The sequence below is a fragment of the Centroberyx affinis genome, unplaced genomic scaffold (assembly GCF_046629955.1).
Source record: "Centroberyx affinis isolate AG114_WGS23_722 - 3 ecotype Tasmania unplaced genomic scaffold, CSIRO-AGI_Caff_v1 ptg004681l_1, whole genome shotgun sequence".
Lineage (NCBI taxonomy): Eukaryota > Metazoa > Chordata > Actinopteri > Beryciformes > Berycidae > Centroberyx > Centroberyx affinis.
This window is the reverse complement of record NW_027282263.1, coordinates 33,528-53,610: the sequence shown is the minus strand read 5'-3', so window position 1 is coordinate 53,610 and position 20,083 is coordinate 33,528. Positions and strand designations below refer to the sequence as shown.

Below are 20,083 nucleotides of genomic sequence, written 5' to 3'. Positions count from 1 at the left end.
ATATGATTTTGTCCAGAATTCCAAGACTATCTGTGGAGTAGGTACAGAGATTTCAGTGAAACTATGTAAAATGGTCATTCTTCTACATGCTTTAATCGTGTTAACTTATTGTAAATGAAGTAATAACAATTCATCAGTTTGCTGGGGACCCCCTGGAACCCCCTCGAGTACCCCTGGTGGTCCCCGGACCCCACGTTGAGAACCACCGGTCTATATTCCAGTCCCAGTATTCAGTTTGGATTATGGCTGTTTCACCTTATCTGTTCTGTGGCTGTATTTGTTTTCTCTGCAGTTTGCAGGGCAGGCAGGACTACACTGTGTGATTAACAGGCGGGGGGCGGGACGCCTCCTTGCAGAAGAGCTGTCCTGATTGGTTGTCCCTCTCCAGTCGTCCTGAGTTTTTGGAGTGGCTGATTACAGGGCCTGGGACAGCCTGACACAGCCACAGAGACTGGATTTTGTAGCCTATTCTGATGCATTTTCCTATCTGCCAGGATGGGCTACCCTAGTCACATTTATACAGATAGAAGCCTATTGTGATCAATTTTTCTAAACAACAGGGTGAGCTACACAAGTCTTAACGTTTATACAGGTAGCAGCCTATTCTGATACATTTTCCTACCTGACAAATGGGCTACCCTAATCTTATTTATAGAGTAATCTTGTTGAATGCTCCCAACAAATGTTATTTCGTTACATGGACAAAGTTTCTATCCCAATGGGACCTTTGTCAGGTAAACCAGAACATTGGCAGGGTGACTACATACACACACACACCCATATGACTAATCCATTCCACCTGGTGGCGGAGGGGTGGATCCAAAACTGATGCCTGTGATACACAGTTTGGCTCAGCACCAAAGAAGTGGGATGTGTGTAAGGACTGTTTGAAGACTACCCTAATCTTCACCACATGTATACAGGTACTACCCTAATCTGATCCATTTTCCACCTATCATCAAAACTGTTGCCAAGTAAGAAGTAAGAATCTCACAGATCAATTTAATATATTATAAATGTAATATTCATGAATATTATTGTTATGAAAAAAAAAATCCCAGTTGGTCTTTCCTATCGTACAGCAGGACTCCTAATGTTCAGTATGGAGTTCAGTATTAGACTCGTTTCCTATGGATGTAGCACAGCTTTTCCTCCTAGCTGTGGACTAGTCTACAAGACTGGAATATGGAAAAGTAAAGGAAATGCCACTCTGCTGGCCTGGACCCACATGTTTTACCATGTTCACATCATATTACCTTATCTGAGTTAATATCTCTGCATTTTCTTATTCCTCTCTTACTGCAGATTCAGTTTCACCCCTTCAAGGAGACACAATGTGTAGTGTTCCCAGCCACACTAATTGAACGTAGAAATAGTGCTTTTTTTTACTCTTTCTGTGTGAATTAATGCAGCACATACTGTACGTCTGGCGTATTTTTTCTCAGTATCTTTACAGTTCTATTTTCTGAACAGCAGCCAAATTTGATCAGCTTGTTTCTGTCATCTAGCGAGTCCCTCTCTTTTTTAATTGTCTTCATACTTGTCCTTGTTGAGGAGTTATTCGAGGCCAACTGCTTGGAGGTAAGTTGATGTCATTTTTATCCACTGGGAAATAAGTGTTTGTGAATTCTGAAAAGGTATACACAAAAATAATTTAAGAGTTTTAAGAGATCTAAAAATGAGATTCATGAGAAGACTTCGTTTATTAACAAAAAAAAAATAAAAAAAAATCGAACAGATCTTTTTAATATATAGATATATGAAAATGTTAAAGTAGGGCCTTTGGGGGAAGATGCCCCTTCAGATTTAGGGCAAAAAGCCCCCCGGGGGCATCTTGCCCCACAACAAAGTTACAAAGAGAAAAAATTTAATTTTGTGTAGTACAAATGAAAGAAAATCTTCTTATTTCAGTTTATATCTATTTTATCCACTGATAAAATATGATAAATTTGATCTGATTTTCCCTTTGCTCGCTATCTATCTAGCTAGCTTGCTACTTTAGCTACAACTAAAGCTAGTGTGAGAGAGTGTGTGTGTGTGTGCGCTCCCGTGCATGCTTGCATGTGTGTGGGATCGCGTGTGTGTGAGTCTGTGTTGGAGGGAGGATGGGTGTACGAGTTGGAGGTAATAGGCTATAACTCTAACTCTGTGTGTGTTTTTTATTTTAGATGAGGCAATACAAACGAATCAGCACCAGAGGCAGCTATGGACAGCAAGCTTTGACAGATGCTCTCAGAGCCATTGAAAGTAGCCAACCTTTGAAGGGAGTAGCTACAATGTTTAACATTCCTCCCAAAACCTTGAGGAGGCACAGGGACAAAAAAGTCCTGAAGCCTGGTAATATCCACCTGGGGAGAGAGGGTGTATTTTCCTCCACCTTAGAAATTGATCTGGTGTGCCACATCCAGAGGATGGAGAGGGCACTTTTTGGCCTTACAACTACGGATGTGTGGAAATTGTCTTTCAATCTAGCGGAAAGTATGGGGATCAGACATCCATTCAAGTTGGATAAGAAGATGACTGGGACTGATTGGTTGAAGAACAGCAGGTCTGTGGTTGACATCTGCCCATCCCGTCTTTGGAATATGGATGAAACAGGCATCCAGAATGTGCAACGACCCCAGCCAGTGGTTGCTACAAAGTGAGCCCAGCAGGTAGGGAGGATGACCAGAGCTGAACGTGGTTTTAACGTTACAGTGGCCTGTGCCATGAGTGCTGGAGGGAGCTATGTCCCCTCTGTTTGTTTTTCCCAGAAAAAGGATGAGTGATATCCTTCTGAAAGGCGCACCAGCAACGGTGCTCACAGTAAAGGGGAAATTGTTGAAACATGGGGTATTACAGAAAGGTAGGGCTGGGCGATATGGTTGAAATCAATATCATGATAATCATAAGGATTTTTCTCGATATCAATATATATCACCATATGGTTCATGCAACCATATCGTTCTCAGTGAGTGGAGGAAAGTGGATGAGATGTGAAAGATGTGTGAAGTGGGCACATGAAGGCACATCAATTTTGAAGAGTTGCTGCACTGTTTTCTATTGTTTTTGTTCAATGATTTCTATGTATTCCCAATTTGTGCACAATGTTGTTCATATTGTGCTTTATTAAATATTTTCTTATGAAAACAAAACACACTTGAAAAATATTTTTTTCCTAATGTGAATCTCCAGTTTAATTACATATTATAAATTAAAACATATATAACTAATAATCTAATTTAAATATTTAAATTCAATTGATGGAGGAAATAAATGGTCATTTAAATGGTCAAGTAGACACAGAGACAGACAGGAGGACAAACAAACACTCCATCTCTCCCTTCTCTATCTGTCCTTTCCACAGATACTGTAGCTCTTTCTTGCACTCCACCTCTTTCCATAGGTTCTTTTCTCCTCCTCCTTCCATACTCCAGTGATCCTACCTTGGAGGTCTTGGATTGCAGAGTAGAGTGGAAATATTTCACAGGTGTCGTGAATGTGCGTAGGTAGACTTCCCACCTGCCTGACCCTCAACTTTTAGTTTTTCTTTTTTTTTCCCTTTTGTTTTCTCTAGCGTTGGTGTTGGAGAAAGCACTTTAAGGAGATGAACCATGCAGTCTGTCACTGATTGAGTTTTACTATCTAGAAACTAGATGCTAAATAAATGGTTATTAAATGAATACACCGAGTTTTTTGGTAGATTGGCTCATTGGTCCAGTCCATACGTTATGAGAATATAGAAACCAAAATCATCCATGTGTCCCCAGTAGATCATTTGCTATGGTGACACTCCCTCACTTTTTAGTTCTTTCAAATCATGACTTTTGCTTCGGCTTTCAAGAGAAAGTTTTTTTTAACTGCATACATGCAAGAAAAATAAAACAGCAACTTAATGTTTGAAGTAGCATATTGTAGCGGAGGTATATATTGTAATATACACACCTCTTGACATATAACATGATATCTAACTATATATACTATATATTTTTTTTAAACTTTTTTAACTTTGTTTTGTATTATTATTATTCAGTGGGTTTTATCTTCCATCTTATGTTATGCATTCCTCATTTTTATCTTATTTTTACTATTATTATCAAGTGGGTTTTATTCTCCATCTTATTTTACATTAATTATGGCATTCTATCCCTGTTTTATGCTCATTCTATGTCTATTTTCATTTGAAGATGCATTCTATGTATTCTATTCTCATCTTTATCTTATTTTCACTATTATTATCAAGTTTTATGTGAAGCACTTGGTGCATGTAATTTCTTTGTTGTAAAGCACTTTGAGCTGCATTTCTTGTATGAAAGATGCTATACAAATAAAGTTTATTATTATTATTATTATTATTACATACAGTATATACTGTATATAACCGTCTGCTCCACCTCTAAAAACAGCACTACAACACTGCTTAGTTGTTTTTGTAGTTTCTAATACTGTAATCAGCCTCCATCTCAGGGTGGGACTGCATTTGTTCATATTCATTCAACAATGTGGGGCTTGATGCCTTGGAATCAACACATTCTCTGATAAGGCTACTAAAATCATTCCTATGACTGGAGATGGTTCATATTGTAAGAGCCATAGACAGGCAAACGAAATATGGAATCTACAATCTATACTGATTGAAATGATCTTTGGATTCTAGTAACCTGTCTTTTGACGAGAAGATGGTGTGCTTTTCCGTTCCAACATTTTTCACGCTCAGCAGTTTCCACCCCCCGAAGAAAACGGTTTGTCAGTCAAACCCTTTTCACTCTCCAGGTTTCTGACTGACTGCCTCTTCATCATCGCGGTAGGTCAGAGAGAGAGACAGACGTTGCTGGAAAGAGCAGCGTAAAAAGAGCAGAGACCCAGACAGAGTCGGCAAACAACAGCCAAGCTGTGACGTCTGACATTCTTCAACTTCCACTAGCAAGCTGTCTGAGCAGCATTGAATCAAGACTTTGGCAGAGCCGTCCACCACAAGTCATTCAAGTATATCAGTATATCAAGTTGGAAGGAATTTGAGGTAGCTATTAAACTCAGACGTGCGTCAAAATGTTATTCGCGATCGTTTGTGTTGTAATACTTTCAAGATCACGTTTGTTTCTCCTGAGAATAAAACCCTAGAACATATAGTGTGATCAGTATGATGAAGCCTAAAAGCTGTGGCAATGGGTGTAACCAAATGATTCATGTTTTTAAATGTCAGGGATGGAAAAAAATATGGTACACTGCACTCCTACAACATATTAGTTAACCAACCATTCAGTTTCATAACCGGTGTTCTGTTGTTTTCCAAACCACTGAGTTTTAAGTGGTGGACTTCCCAGACCCGCTTAGCTTCCTCCCATTTTACAGCCCAATACCTCTCCAGCTGCACACATCCTTGGTTTGAGGGTCACGCTCATATCGATGATAAAACGTGTCCAGCTTTGGTCTGCATGCTGCCCCGGATTCACTGAGCGATGGTTCAGACAGGGAGGCGTCAAAGAAAACATGGTCTCAACACACAGACTAACCAGAGAGACTCGCTCAGTCAAGATGTCAGGGCTGTTTGAGCTTCAGCTGCTCAGCTAGTTGGACTGCTGTCAGCCAGTGGGCCGGTCAGTAATGCTGTCCAACATGTGTCACGGTCCTAGCCTAGCCCTTGTGTTTTCCTGGTGTTTTCCCCTTCTACTCCCCAGTCCTGTCATCCTCCAGACACCCACCAGATGTCCTCAGACTTTCCCTCCTCCTGCACACACACACAACAAACTACTTTGTTCCCCCTTCACCTGCCTGCTTTCAGCCAATCAGCTTCCAGACTCTTTCCCATCCAGCCAGCTGTTCTCTATTCTCGTTGGTCCCGGTGTGTATATATTGTTTGTGTTTCCCTGGAGTGGTTGTCAGTTCGCCTGCTTTTTTTGCCAGCTCTGTTTCCCCGTTGGCTTCCAAGACCTGCTCTGTTACCTGTGTACTTGTGTTTTGTGTTCTAAGTCCTTAGATTCTCTCTGTTTCCTTTGCCTGTCGGCCAGTTTTAGTTTTTGCCCTTGGATTGCCTGTTTTGTATTTTGCCTAAGTTCAGCTATTAAAGCCTTTTGCGTAACCCCAGTTCTCTGTCTGCCAGTTTTGTGTTTGGGTCCAGTCCCTGAGTTCTCCCCTGAACAAACAGTCAACTAGACAACCAGTCATCCAGTTGGTCAGTCAACTAGACAGCTCACTCAATCACCAACCTGACAGTCAGTTTTCCAGTTGAGTAGGGTGAGACAGAACATAACACACACACTGACACACATAGCCTAAAGAATAGGGAATATGCATTTGATAACCCAAGATGTGGTTCACTTCAATAAGAGATGCCATGTGGTTTCCACCAGCTTTCTGGGCACCATCTCACTGCATCCTTTCTTTGCATTTATATTTTAGCCATTTTGTGTGATGCTCATATTCAGAGTAAACTGGTAATAGGTCAATTTTACTAAGGGCAATTTGCCAGGTAATGACTACCCAAAGCAACTGGAGCACTCAATGCATCTAGCATGTTTTGCCCTTAGTAAAATAGACCTGCAAGTATTGTCCATGTCTGTGAGCACCTATCCACAACAAAAGAGTGTCTGAAGCATGCTGGATCAATTGTCAGTTGTGTTATCATCATCACAAGAAATGAATTATAAGAGGCAGCAAAACTTGTTCAGGACAAAGTCATAATACCTTTTTATTCAGGGACCTAGTTAACCATTACAGTACATTTACAGTACATTACATTTAAACCATTTATCTCACCCTCTTATCAAGAACAGCTTAGTGAGTGCAAGAGTAGAATAAGCTTAAAATCCTAGATCACCAAACATTACCAGCATGTCAACCTTCCCATCAATCTATCCACACACCCCTGCCCAGAAGAAACCATCAGCCAATAGATTAGCTGAGGCCAGATGTGGTCTTCAGTGTCTGTCCCCCATTGAAGTTTCCACTGTGTAGCTATTTAAGGAAACCGTAACGATCCTACAGGGAATATTAGGGTTTTCCACTGTGACCTCCCAGGTAGGGTTCAGGGACAGAGGTCAAAAGGTCATTGCCCGCTGGGGTTGGGAACCCCTGGGTCCCATGTGACAACATGAACATCCTGGAACAATAAGCAAAAAGGGAATCCCCAGCAAGGCTACCTCAATAGCAGATGTGGGAAAACTGAAAGGTCTATATATGTGTGTGTGTGTGTGTGTGTGTGTGTGTGTGTGTGTGTGTGTGGGAGGGAGGGAGGGCAATCAATAATCAATTTAATGAGATTTACGATACTAGATATATTTCATTTGTGTGGTTAGAAATCACATAGGGGTTGTTTAAGTGTTTGATTACAGTGGATTAATTGATGAATTCCATTTCTCTCTCTCCCTCTCTCTCTCTCTCTCTCTCTCTCTCTCTCTCTCTCTCTCTCTCCCTCTCCCTCTCTCTGTCAGGATCTCACAGTAAAATGCGACTCTCGTCTTCCTCCAGAAACTCTGGGCGATCGCTCCAACATTCCTTCCTGTTTGTTGTCACGGCGCCAGCGGAGCAGCTCCTGCTATAAAAGCCGCTCTCCTCCAGAGTCTCCAGCCAGAACGACAAAGAGCTTCCAACCTTCTGCAGAGAGGAGAGGAGAGGAGAGGAGAGAAGAGTCCGCTCAACAAGTTAACTGATACACTCTACTTGACTTTATTTGATTCTACTCAATCCAACAAAGGCTTAAACTCGCAATGAGGATGTCCGATCTCGCTGCGCTTTGCTTTTTCTGCATTTCAACACAGGTAGGTTTGCTGAAGACATTTTTTTTGTTCTAGAATATGAATGACTATGAAGACTATTCCTCTAGATATATGAAGATTTGTTTTGTAATCAGTTGAAACTACAGATTTGATATACAGTATGATGTTTCATATATCTCACATGATTAAAACACTTATTATAATCATTTTTGTTTGTCCTAGAAAAGTGATTCCTTCCCCAACAGATTATTGAATGTGAATATTATCACCTCATGAGACAATTATATCTACCCTCTGTGTACTCTGTGGTCTGGTCATAAATATGTAAACACTAAAAGCCATTTTCCGTTCCCTCCCCCCAGATGTTTCCACTAGTCTGGTCCCAGGTGTGTCCTCAGAGGTGCCACTGTCCTCAGGAACCCCCCATGTGTCGCCCCGGGGTGCCCCTGATCCTGGACGACTGCGCCTGCTGCCTGGTGTGCGCCCGTCAGAAAGGACAGGTCTGCTCTGAGACGGATCCCTGCGACACTCGTAAAGGACTGCAGTGTGACTACACAGCCGACGTCCACAAGAGGAGCGGAGTGTGTGTGGGTGAGTGAGGCTGCTGCTGCTGACCGCATGCAGGACACACCTGCAACCTGCTGCTGTATACATGGTCTGTTAGTTCAAATCTGGATCATCAGCATCTTTGTTGCTTGTCACAGCCTCTTTCATTTCACTTTCATTCATGTTGCACAGTCAATCAGAGTTGCAGCAGTTGAATTTGTAAGATGTTTAGACTAGTGATCTGTTTAACTGTGAAGCTTTATCTCATGTTAGTTTATACTCCATTTTTTAATTTATTTATTATTACATAACACACGACAATATGATGACATGACAATATATCCTCACAAAAAAAACTAGTAAAAAAAAGCAAGTAAAAATAAAAAAGACAAAATAAAAATAATAGGATCCCTTCAGTAATTCAAATAATTAGATTGACAGTACCAGTACATTTAGAAACTGAAATATACATATGACAGGTAGAGCGTATTTAGAGTTTTATATAGTCCCACTCTTCACTAGAGCAAATTTTTTCCCATTTCATATTGTGTTGTGCTACTTTGTAATGGTTTGTAGCAATTCTTTTTTTCCAAAAGAAATTGGCTTGGCACTGTATTTTTTAAGAAATTTACATTCAAATTAGTTCTTGATTGAGCTTTAAATATAAATATTTTACCTAACAGAATAATAGTATTTATTATCTGGGGACAGTTTTCATCCAGAACCCCCGAGCATAACGTTTAAAGGTGTAAGTTTAAAATAAATATTGAGTTCAAACTTGCAACATATGGACAATAGAAAAACAAATGCAACTGGTCTTCCTCTTCCTCCTTACAGATTATATTCAAATTAATATGTATTGTGTAGCTGACTGCTACTATGTTTTGACACCATCAAAGAAAAGCTTTCTTCAGCATTATATGTGTCTTGATAGTTGTATGTTACAATGCTTAAACATATGTTTCTCAACCAGCTAACCTGGAAGAGAAGTTTATAGACATATAATCAATCAGTGGTGGAAAAAGTACTTTACTTCAGTAAAAGTAGCTATACCATAATGGAAAAATACTTCATTAAAGTAAAAGTTCTGCATTCAGAAGTTTACTTACATAAAAGTATAGACGTTTTAGCAGCAAAGTTTACTTTATCAAAAGTAAAAGTACTCATTCTGAAGAACATTCCCTTTCAGAGTGTTAAAGTATTGATGCAATAACCTGTAAGAAGTATTTTAATGTTGTCGGTCTAACTGCTCCATTTACTGTTGGGGAGTTTCAACTCTAACAATGCAACATATTTTATGAGCTTATTGTATGTTTAGCATGTAAAACCTTATTCTGCAAAGTAACTAGTAACTCCAGCCGTCAGATAAATGTAGTGGAGGAAGAAGTACAAGATTTCTCTCTGAAATGTAGTGGAGGAAAAGTAGAAAGTCTCACAAAATGGAAATACTCAAGTAAAGTGCCAGTACTTCAAAACTGTACTCAGGTACAGTGCTTGAGTAAATGTAGTTAGTTACTTTCCATCTCTGAAATCAGTAGATCCTATGAGTAACCAAATGATATTCTCTGTTTTCTCTGTATTCCCCTACTCACCCTCTCTCCTCAAGCTCATGAGGGAAATGTTTTTGTTGTAAAATCAGTTTGACCCCTATGACTGAGACAAAACCCTTCAACTGTCTCTCCCTTCTCTCTCTCTCTCTCTCCTCCAGCTCTTGAGGGAGATGTGTGTGTCCTGGACGGCTCGGTCTACCAGAACGGCCAGACGTTCTTCCCCAGCTGTAAGTACCAGTGCACGTGTCGTGACGGGCAGGTGGCCTGCGTGCCGCGCTGCAACGTGGACGTGATGCTGCCTGGGCCGGACTGCCCCGCGCCCAGGAGGGTCCAGGTGCCGGGGGAGTGCTGCGAGAAGTGGGTGTGTGAGCCCCAGGCTGAGGCCAGCGCACTGGGGGGCTTCGCCATGGCCGGTGAGTCCACCAGACAGATGCTGTAGATGGGACAAGCAGACACACACACATACTCTACTCACAAGAGAGATCGAGCAGTAAATAAACTAAACCATATACACATACAACAAGAGGTTCCTCTCTGACGTTGGTGTCACTCCGGTGTGAGACACAGAGTCAACAGACAGCTACATTCCTCTGACCTGTCTAGGGAGAGGGTGGAGGGAAGGAGGAAGGAAGGAGGAAAGGAGGAGATAAGGAGAGAGAGGAGGAAACACACAGGAAAGAGACAGTGTTGTCACTCCGGTCTGGAATGTTAAGCAGCGACGTGATAGATCATTCTGCAGTCAGTTGAATCCAAACACACAAGTATGTGAACGGATGGGCTTATTCAGATCATATCCAGACTGTGTCACATTTGACAGATGATCCCTCTTCATACATGGCAGTTAGAAAGTTGAAAGATTGGCAAGTTCAAATGTTACTTTAGGTTAAAAACCTAAAGTAACGAATGACAACTAGGAAACCTCCTCACATGACAATTTTCCACATAAAATCCACTCTTTAATATTGTAATAATATCCTACTTCTTTCTACATCCTAACCCACCCTCCTGTCTCCATGTCTCTGTGTGACCCTCCAGCCTTCCGTCAGGAGGAGACGGTGAGTTTCGACGCCTGGGACCCCAGCCTGAACTGCATCGAGCAGACCACAGAGTGGGGTGCCTGCTCTCGAACCTGCGGCATGGGTCTGTCCACCAGAGTGACCAATAAGAACCGTCGCTGTGAGATGGTGAAGCAGAGCCGGCTCTGTATGGTCCGACCCTGTGACGAGCAGCAGGAGCAGACACAGCTCACACAGCTCGCGCCCAAGGTACTTTGAGTTTAGAGTTCCTACGGTATTTTCCGTTTAGAGTTCCTAAGATACTTTGAGTTTAGAGTTCCTAAGTTACTTTGAGTTTAGAGTTCCTAAGGTACTTTTTAATTTAGAGTTCCTAAGTTACTTTGAAGTTTTACCAGTAGGTGATTTCCTCAGATTTAATGAGTAATATGTTTGCCCTTAAAGTCTTAAGTCATGTAGGGGGGATCAAACAGGATGCCATCTCTTTGGTCCTCTGGTTTTTACCTTAGCTTTGGCTTCATTAGATAGTGAATGTCTATGCTACTTTAATCATTATGATAGCTGGATTCTTTTTAACGCTAGAATATCAGCACCTAGAGCATATTTTATAGCCCTCATAAAATGCAAAATTAGACAAACTCAAGGTAGTAGAATAGTATTTAATTGTATAAACATATACATGTACTCAGTGAATACAGTGCCTCTAACTTTCCATCTATTAGAACTATTTCCTTGGCTGGGATCTATATTGAAAACACTCTTGTTTCCCTGCAGAGAGGCAGTAAGTGCCAGAGGATGGTGAAGAGCACCAAAGCCGTCCAGCTCTCCTATAAGAACTGCACCAGCGTCCAGGCGTACAAGCCTCGCTACTGCGGCTCCTGTACGGACGGCCGCTGCTGCACCCCCCACAGCACCAAGACCGCCCTGCTGGAGTTCCGCTGTGCCAACGGCAAAACCAGCAGGAGGCCGGTCATGGTGATCCAGAGCTGCGCCTGCCACCACCACTGCCCCCGAGACAACGCTGTGTGGCAGCCCTCAGACCCGGGATACAGCGGCATGAGGTCATAGGCTCACATTACACACTGTGAGGTTAAAGGTCACAGCTCCTGCCATGGCATTATGATGAGGTTAGAATAAAGTTGTCCTAGGTTAAAGCTAGGACTAAGCTAAACTAACCCTTTTGGAAGAGTTCCCCTCCACTGTGGTACATATCCACGGCAAAGAGAAAAGTTTTAGAGGAAAGGAACGTGATATAAATGTACTATACTTGCATCTTTGCTTAAAATGGTCAGTATCAGGTGGTATCAGACGCTTCCCTACAGGTTTTGATAGTAGGGAATCAGAATGCAACATCTATGGGTCAAATAGAATATAAGCACTTATTGATATATACTGATGCTGTCAGATGCTAAAGACTGCAGGGAGAAAATAGCAATAGAAAGTGTAAAGCTAACCATTGTTTTTTAAGTTTTTGGAAGAATAAAGATGACGATAGAAGAATTTCTGAAGAGTTCATAGTTACCTTTAAACAGCCTCTGTTTGTTCAGGAGATGGACTAGTGTGCAGGTGTATAGTAACAGGGTAGTGCAGAGTGCAATGTCACCCAATCATAGAGGAGAGTGCAGTGCTGGCATCACAGAACTCGAATGGTTAGGACAGTCCTTCCACTGTTTGCCATGGTCATTTGGCTAGTACAGCATAAAATGGCGATTAAGTTCTCAGAGGAGATCTTGATCTACAAAGGTGGAAGGTCATTCTCATCACATAGTGGCAAATGAAAATGAAAATGTGTATTTTCTATTCCTGTGTGATTTTTAAAAAAAAGTTATGTAAATACTTGCTGTGCAGTTAGTAAATAAGTGTGTATCAAATACACAATGTTTTCAATAGCTATGTGGATATGATTTATATATATATGTATTGTTTATCTTTCATTCATAGTGTATTTTCACACTTCTCATTATGAATTATGCGTACAATATGTGGATATTCTATATTTGCAAATAAATGATTATTTTTTTATACAACGGTTTTAGTCTCTTTATTATCATTGTGCTTTATTATCTCTTTATTATCAAATGCTAAAACCAAAGATATTGGCTAAAACAATCTCAGACAGATAAATAACAGCATACATTGGACTGACCTAAAACCTATATAACACACCAATGAAAATAGCATAACAGCTGTCATTCAGGATAGTTGATGGCTGTGTGATGTAGGGCAAGGATCTTACTCAACAGGCACAAAAAAATCTATGTTTTATTGTTTGAGGCTTGTTGACTCATAGACCTCAAGGACCCCTAATCTAGTACACATTAGGGCCATGGACCCCCATTTGATGAGATTTTGTCTCTCGGACCCAAATCTGAGAATATTTTTATTATTAGATATGATTTTGTCCAGAATTCTATGACTATCTGTATTGCAGGTAGAGAGATAACAGTGAAACTATGATCAAAACAGTCATTCTTCTACATTCTCTAATTGTGTTAACTTCTTGTCAATTAAATAATGGTTAAGTTTAACAATTTAACCTTAAGTTTAACCTTAAGAATCCTCCTTTGGGGAGTGCAGGCATTGATATTAAAGCGAGTGCTCTCCCAACTGAGCTAATTGAGAGGCTGCACTGGGACTTTGCTGTGTGATAGACAAGACATATGCTAATTTCACCTCAGAACATTTTGTTGTAGGAAACAAAAGCAAGACAGCCTGGTTAGTTGGTCAAGCCTTTATAAAGCATGCATGCATATCTGTAATCAAATAAAACAAAACATGTCCACTTTCCCACCAGACAATGAAACTGTATTGTTTGGCTGCATTTAAATCTGAACTGGGCTTCACACGTTGGAGGCACCAAATGGCAGTGAGAGGCAACTGTTTAAATTATTTGACTTCAATTCCCAATCCAGCCAGTCTGTCATGCTTTATACCAAAGGAAACCAAAGGGACAAAAGAAGCAAAAGGTCTAATCTTGGTGAGTCCAACTTTCTTTGGACAGAGCGCTCACATAGTGGGCATACATCAGAATTTAATTTGGGCATATTGGGCAAATCTAAGTTATGGTCTCAATTAGTGGGGATGGGATGCTCTTCTCTGTTGCAGCCCCACTTTGTAATTTATGCTGGTAATACATACATTTTTGCATTGAAATCTTGCCTAGTGCAGCTTTTTGATATGGATCTGATCTTTTCATAGTTCCATGAACAGGGACAAATAAGACCCCATGTGTCCTTTGCTGATTAGATCTGTGCCCCAAGGAGTTTAAGTGGCACTAATTAAGCAAAATGTCCATAAAACTTTGATACAAAAAAATACAAATTTATTTTCAAATATTGAGTTTGTGCAATATTGCTCATACAATTACAGGAAGAAGCAGTGTGAAATACAATTCAATTGATACAAATATATACAGTTCATATTTACATCGTTACTGAAAACATTGTGTATTTGATACACACTTAATCGTACAAACTATACAGCAAGTATTTACATAACTTTTGTCATTCTACAAAACAACGTTTGTTTTTGCAATACTAAAGAAATAACATCATTTTTATATCCCAGAAAATATACATTTGCACGTACTGATGGGGAAATATACATTATGCATGAGGCATCAGGGGCAGGATTTCAGGCAGATGTAAAAAATGCCACTAAGTCACAAGAATGACCTCTCCTCTGTGGGTCGAGCCCTTGCTTTGGAGCGGGTCAAAGTCCACAATTATAGTTATTTCAAAAATGTGTGCTATAGTTGTAAAATCTCCATGACAGCGCCCCTAAAAGGTAACAGCTCGGCATATAATTCTCATTTTCCATGTCTTCCTCATCCCTTATATCAGAGTGAAAATAATGGAATGACCATTTGATTATTTTCTTTTAACTGGATCAGGATCCAAAGGTCACAACAAAGTACAATAGGTGCTGGAATTACTTTGAATGAAGAAGTATTTTAAGCTACTGGCTAGGTTACGTTGCCTAAGCTTTCCTAGCAACGCAATGTAGGCTGAATAAAATACTGTTTATATGTTCATGGCCTAAGAAGAGGGTAAATTATGCTTGATTAGCCAACCCAATTGTCAACCAAACCAGTTGGTTAGTAGGCCAGATGCCAACACTGCATTCCTGTATGTCTTAGGGTAGTGATTCTCAACCTTTTTCATATCAAGGACCCATAATTTAGTCCACATTAGAGCCACAGACCCCCGTTTGATGAGATTTTGTCTCTCAGACTCAAATCTAAGAATATTTTTATTGTTAGATATGATTTTGTCCAGAATTCCATAACTATCTGTATTGTAGGTAGAGAGATGACAGAGAAACTATGATCAAAATAGTCATTCTTATACATTCTCTAATTGTGTTAACTTCTTATAAATGAAATAATGGTGAAGTTTAACAATTCATCAATTTGCTGGGGACCCCCTGGATCTCCCTCAAGGACCTCTGGTGGTCCCCGGACCCCACGTTGAGAACCACTGTCTTAGGGCACATTCCAGTCTGCACTACACCTTCATACTAGCTGACCTCTTGAATAGAGGCTGTTTAAAGTTAACCTATGAACTCTTCACAATCTCCTCTAAATATCTGAGTTCAGCCTCGAGCAAACCTAGAAACGAATAGCCTATACTATACTCTGTTCTGAATGTCTACTGGTATATTCTCCCTACGGTCTTTCGTGACTTCAGAAGTAGTCCGTATCAATATCTATCACAAGATTTAAGTGCTTAGGTTGGATTTGGCCATAGTGAAGACGACACTACTGTGTACACAGGATGCTGCACAGTAAAATCCCTCTCCAGGAGAGGGAGATAGAGAGCTATTTGATTCCCTACATACAAAACCTCAAGAGAGGAGTCTCATACTGTACATGCGAGTGTGATTCTGATCATTATATGCAGATGATTAAGCATTGTACATCTATAAGCACGTAAGCGAGTTGCAAAGGGAATAGTGGACAGTTTAAGTGTTGCTTCCCCTGGCTTTTTATCTAAAATCTATAGTTAACGAAAGCGATGCATCCCATAATTTAGATTAAAGGGGCTGCCACTGCCAACTTAAATCAATTCCTGGACATACAGATATACTGAATTACTCAACTCATTGACGGATTCTAATTTTCCAGCTGTAACCCAGACTTGCATTTATTCTAACCTCATCAAAATGCCATGGTAGGAGCTGTGACCTTTAACCTCACAGGGTGTAATGTGGGCCTATAACCTCATGCCACTGTATCCCGGGTCTGAGGGCTGCCACACAGCGTTGTCTCGGGGGCAGTGGTGGTGGCAGGCACAGCTCTGGATCACCATGACCGGCCTCCTGCTGGTTTTGCCGTTGGCACAGCGGAACTCCAGCAGAGCGGTCTTGGTGCTGTGGGGGGTGCAGCAGCGGCCGTCCGTACAGGAGCCGCAGTAGCGAGGCTTGTACGCCTGGACGCTGGTGCAGTTCTTATAGGAGAGCTGGACGGCTTTGGTGCTCTTCACCATCCTCTGGCACTTACTGCCTCTCTGCAGGGGAAACAAGAGTGTTTTCAATGTAGATCCCAGCCAAGGAAATAGTTCTAATAGATGGAAAGTTAGAGGCACTGTATTCACTGAGTACATGTATATGTTTATACAATTAAATACTATTCTGCTACCTTGATTTTGTCTAATTTTGCATTTTATGAGGGCTATAAAATATGCTCTGTGTGCTGATATTCTAGCGTTAAAAAGAATCCAGCTATCATAATGATTAAAGTAGCATAGACATTCACTATTCTCAGGGTAAAGACATCTAATGAAGCCAAAGCTAAGGTAAAAACCAGAGGACCAAAGAGATGGCATCCTGTTTGGTCCCCCCTACATGACTTAAGACTTTAAGGGCAAACGTATTACTCATTAAATCTGAGGAAATCACCAACTGGTAAAACCTCAAAGTACCTTAGGAACTCTGAACTCAAAGTACCTTAGGAACTCTGAACTCAAAGTACTAGGAACTCTGAACTCAAAGTACCTTAGGAACTCTGAACTCAAAGTACCTTAGGAACTCTAAACTCAAAGTACCTTAGGAACTCTAAACTCAAAGTAATTTAGGAACTCTAAACTCAAAGTACATAGGAACTCTAAACTCAAAGTACCTTAGGAACTCTGAACTTAGGAACTCTAAATTCATAGTACCTTAGGAACTCTGAACTCAAAGTACCTTTGAACTCTAAACTCAAAGTACCTTAGGAACTCTAAACTCAAAGTACCTTGGGCGCGAGCTGTGTGAGCTGCGTCTGCTCCTGCTGCTCGTCACAGGGTCGGACCATACAGAGCCGGCTCTGCTTCACCATCTCACAGCGACGGTTCTTATTGGTCACTCTGGTGGACAGACCCATGCCGCAGGTTCGAGAGCAGGCGCCCCACTCTGTGGTCTGCTCGATGCAGTTCAGGCTGGGGTCCCAGGCGTCGAAACTCACCGTCTCCTCCTGACGGAAGGCTGGAGGGTCACACAGAGACATGGAGACAGGAGGGTGAGTTAGGATGTAGGAAGAACACATAAAACATTTGATGATAAATGCAAAAAGATGGGATATCAAAACTGGTTTCAAATTGCTGTTTAGAACTTTAGAAGCAGGAGGGTTAACAGCATTGGAAAAAATGTGTGTGTGTCTGCTTGTCCCATCTACAGCATCTGTCCAGTGGACTCACCAGCCATGGCGAAGCCCCCCAGTGCGCTGGCCTCAGCCTGGGGCTCACACACCCACTTCTCGCAGCACTCCCCTGGCACCTGGACCCTCCTGGGCACGGGGCAATCCGGCCCGGGTAGCATCACGTCCACGTTGCAGCGCGGCACGCAGGCCACCTGCCCGTCGCGACACATGCACTGGTACTTACAGCTGGGGAAGAACGTCTGGCCGTTCAGGTAGACAGAGCCGTCCAGAACACACACGTCTCCCTCAGGAGCTGGAGGAGAGAGAGAGAGAGAGAGAGAGAGAGAGAAGGGAGAGACAGTTGAAGGGTTTTGTCTCAGTCATAGGGGTCAAACTGATTTTACAATAAAAACATTTCCCTCATGAGCTTGAGGAGAGAAGATGAGTAAGGGAATACAGAGAGAACAGAGAATATAGTGTGGTTGCTCATATACTGTAGGATCTATTGATTTTATGTTGATTTTTTAAACATCTCCCAGGCTGGCTAGTTGAGAAAAATATGTTTAAGCATTATTTATTTATTTAATTTAGTAGTCTATTTGATAGGGACAATAGTAGTTAACATAATTACACTTCACAATTGAAATATAAAACATGTACATGGAGTTTGTAGGGTTAGGGTTACATTAGCTACTACTAATTTCTAACCCTAGTCCCTAGCTTTTAAATAGACTACAAGTCTACAACTATCTAAAATGTCTTGTATAGGCTAGTAAAAAGTACAGAAATTTTACAAATGGCCAACATTATACATCATCACAATAATTGCAACATACATCTATCAAGACATATATAATGCTGAATAAAGCTTTTCTTTGATGGGGTAGCAGTCAGCTACACCATACTTGGATTTTAATAAAAACTAACGTGAGATAAAGCTTCACAATTAAACAGATTACTGATCCAAAATCTTGCAAATTCAACTGCTGCAACTCTGATTGACTGTGCAACATGCACCAACACCTGTGGACTAGAGGCAGGTAAGAGGCAGAATAAAGAGGCGGTGACATGCAACAAAGATGCGGATGCTGATGATCCAGATTTGAACTAACAGACCGTGTATACAGCAGCGTACACTTCAGCCCGCTAAGCAAGCAGGTTGCAGGTGTGTCCTGCATGCGGTCAGTAGCAGCAGCCTCACTCACCCACACACACTCCGCTCCTCTTGTGGACGTCGGCTGTGTAGTCACACTGCAGTCCTTTACGAGTGTCGCAGGGATCCGTCTCAGAGCAGACCTGTCCTTTCTGACGGGCGCACACCAGGCAGCAGGCGCAGTCGTCCAGGATCAGGGGCACCCCGGGGCGACACATGGGGGGTTCCTGAGGACAGTGGCACCTCTGAGGACACACATGGGACCAGACTAGTGGAACCATCTGGGGGGAGGGAACGGAAAATGGCTTTTAGTGTGTAAATATTTGTGACATATATCTATATATCTATTACAAAAAGACTGATAAAAACAACACATCGATCATATGACAGTGATTCTTGACAGCTGGGACAAAATAGCCACATAGAGAAAAATCTGTTTTCTGTTTTTGCTGAAAATGAATACTGTTGTCAGTATAACATTTATTTTTTCATATCTGGTCTGTGCTTAGAAAACTTCTTCTCCTGAGGCAACTGATCACAATTTCACAAGGTACAAACGAGGTAGAGAAGATAACATTTTCTACAGTGTAATTTTATAAATTTGATGAAAAAGTGAACTGTGAACAGAATAAGCAATATGCAATATGTGTATGTGAAGTGGCACAAAAGCATTGTTTGTAATTGTGTGAATACCATTTATCATTATAGCAAATTATCTTTTAGTGCTTGGTTTCTTCAGCTGCTTTTATCTGTTTAAATTATGGAATTAGAAGCATGGGTATTCTTAAAATTATGAATTGCAGTGAATGAATGTGTTTGTTTTTTAAACTATGATCTCTCTGTTCATTTAAAATGCCTTTCTTCCAAGTTCTCGAGAATCCCTGAGCTGATGGAAATAGGACATTGTCTGGCAAATGACAAATGAAAATATTGAAATGTCTTTATTGTAATGCATACCTGTGCAGAAAAGCAGAAGACAAGAAGGGCTCTCTCTGCCAGGTTGGACATCTTCATCTTGAGTCTGTAAGTCTCCGTTGAGTCGAGCAGAATCACAAAAAAGTAGAGTCAAGTCAGATAGCGTTCAGTCGTCTTCACTTCAGTTGTCTTGAGTTGAGCGGGCTCCTGTGGTTGAAGCTGAACTGTCCCTCTCTCCTCTCCTCTCTTCTCCTCTCCTCTCCTCTCTGGCTGTGGCGCTGCAGAAGGTTGGAAGCTCTTTGTCGTTCTGGCTGGAGACTCTGGAGGAGAGCGGCTTTTATAGCAGGAGCTGCTCCGCTGGCACCGTGACAACAAACAGGAAGGAATGTTGGAGCGATCGCCCAGAGTTTCTGGAGGAAGACGAGAGTCGCATTTTACTGTGAGATCCTGACAGAGAGAGAGAGAGGGAGAGAGACAGAGAGAGAGGGAGAGAGAGAGAGAGGTTTCAGCCTTTACAAATGGGATTCTGCAAACAATACTTGACCACTGTTTATGCTGTGTATTTTAGGCATTATTCATCAAATAAATAAAATAAA

The 20,083-nt window shown here is 41.3% G+C and overlaps 2 protein-coding genes across 3 annotated transcripts; one reads left to right on the top strand and one right to left on the bottom strand.

Annotated features, from left to right (window-relative positions):
* Positions 1 to 2,727: 2,727 nt before the first annotated feature.
* Positions 2,728 to 11,920, top strand: LOC139665834 (CCN family member 3-like). 2 transcript variants are annotated; one of them, XM_071544835.1, is made up of 5 exons: positions 2,728 to 2,742; positions 8,033 to 8,285; positions 9,949 to 10,203; positions 10,826 to 11,055; positions 11,578 to 11,920. In XM_071544835.1, the coding sequence occupies exons 1-5, from the start codon at positions 2,728 to 2,730 to the stop codon at positions 11,869 to 11,871; spliced, it is 1,047 nt and encodes a 348-aa protein (XP_071400936.1). In that variant the 3' UTR covers positions 11,872 to 11,920. The 2 variants fall into 2 exon arrangements, with proteins under 2 accessions (XP_071400936.1, XP_071400935.1); XM_071544834.1 differs by lacking the exon at positions 2,728 to 2,742 and adding an exon at positions 7,680 to 7,736 and having other exon boundaries at positions 8,057 to 8,285.
* Positions 11,921 to 16,016: 4,096 nt separating this feature from the next.
* On the bottom strand, positions 16,017 to 19,610 carry LOC139665835 (CCN family member 3-like). Its single transcript, XM_071544837.1, has 5 exons — positions 19,530 to 19,610; positions 18,625 to 18,853; positions 17,478 to 17,732; positions 17,036 to 17,265; positions 16,017 to 16,310 (listed from the first exon to the last, which is right to left on the bottom strand). Exons 1-5 carry the CDS (start codon positions 19,584 to 19,586, stop codon positions 16,017 to 16,019), a joined length of 1,065 nt encoding a protein of 354 aa, XP_071400938.1. The 5' UTR covers positions 19,587 to 19,610.
* Between the last annotated feature and the right edge of the window lie 473 nt (positions 19,611 to 20,083).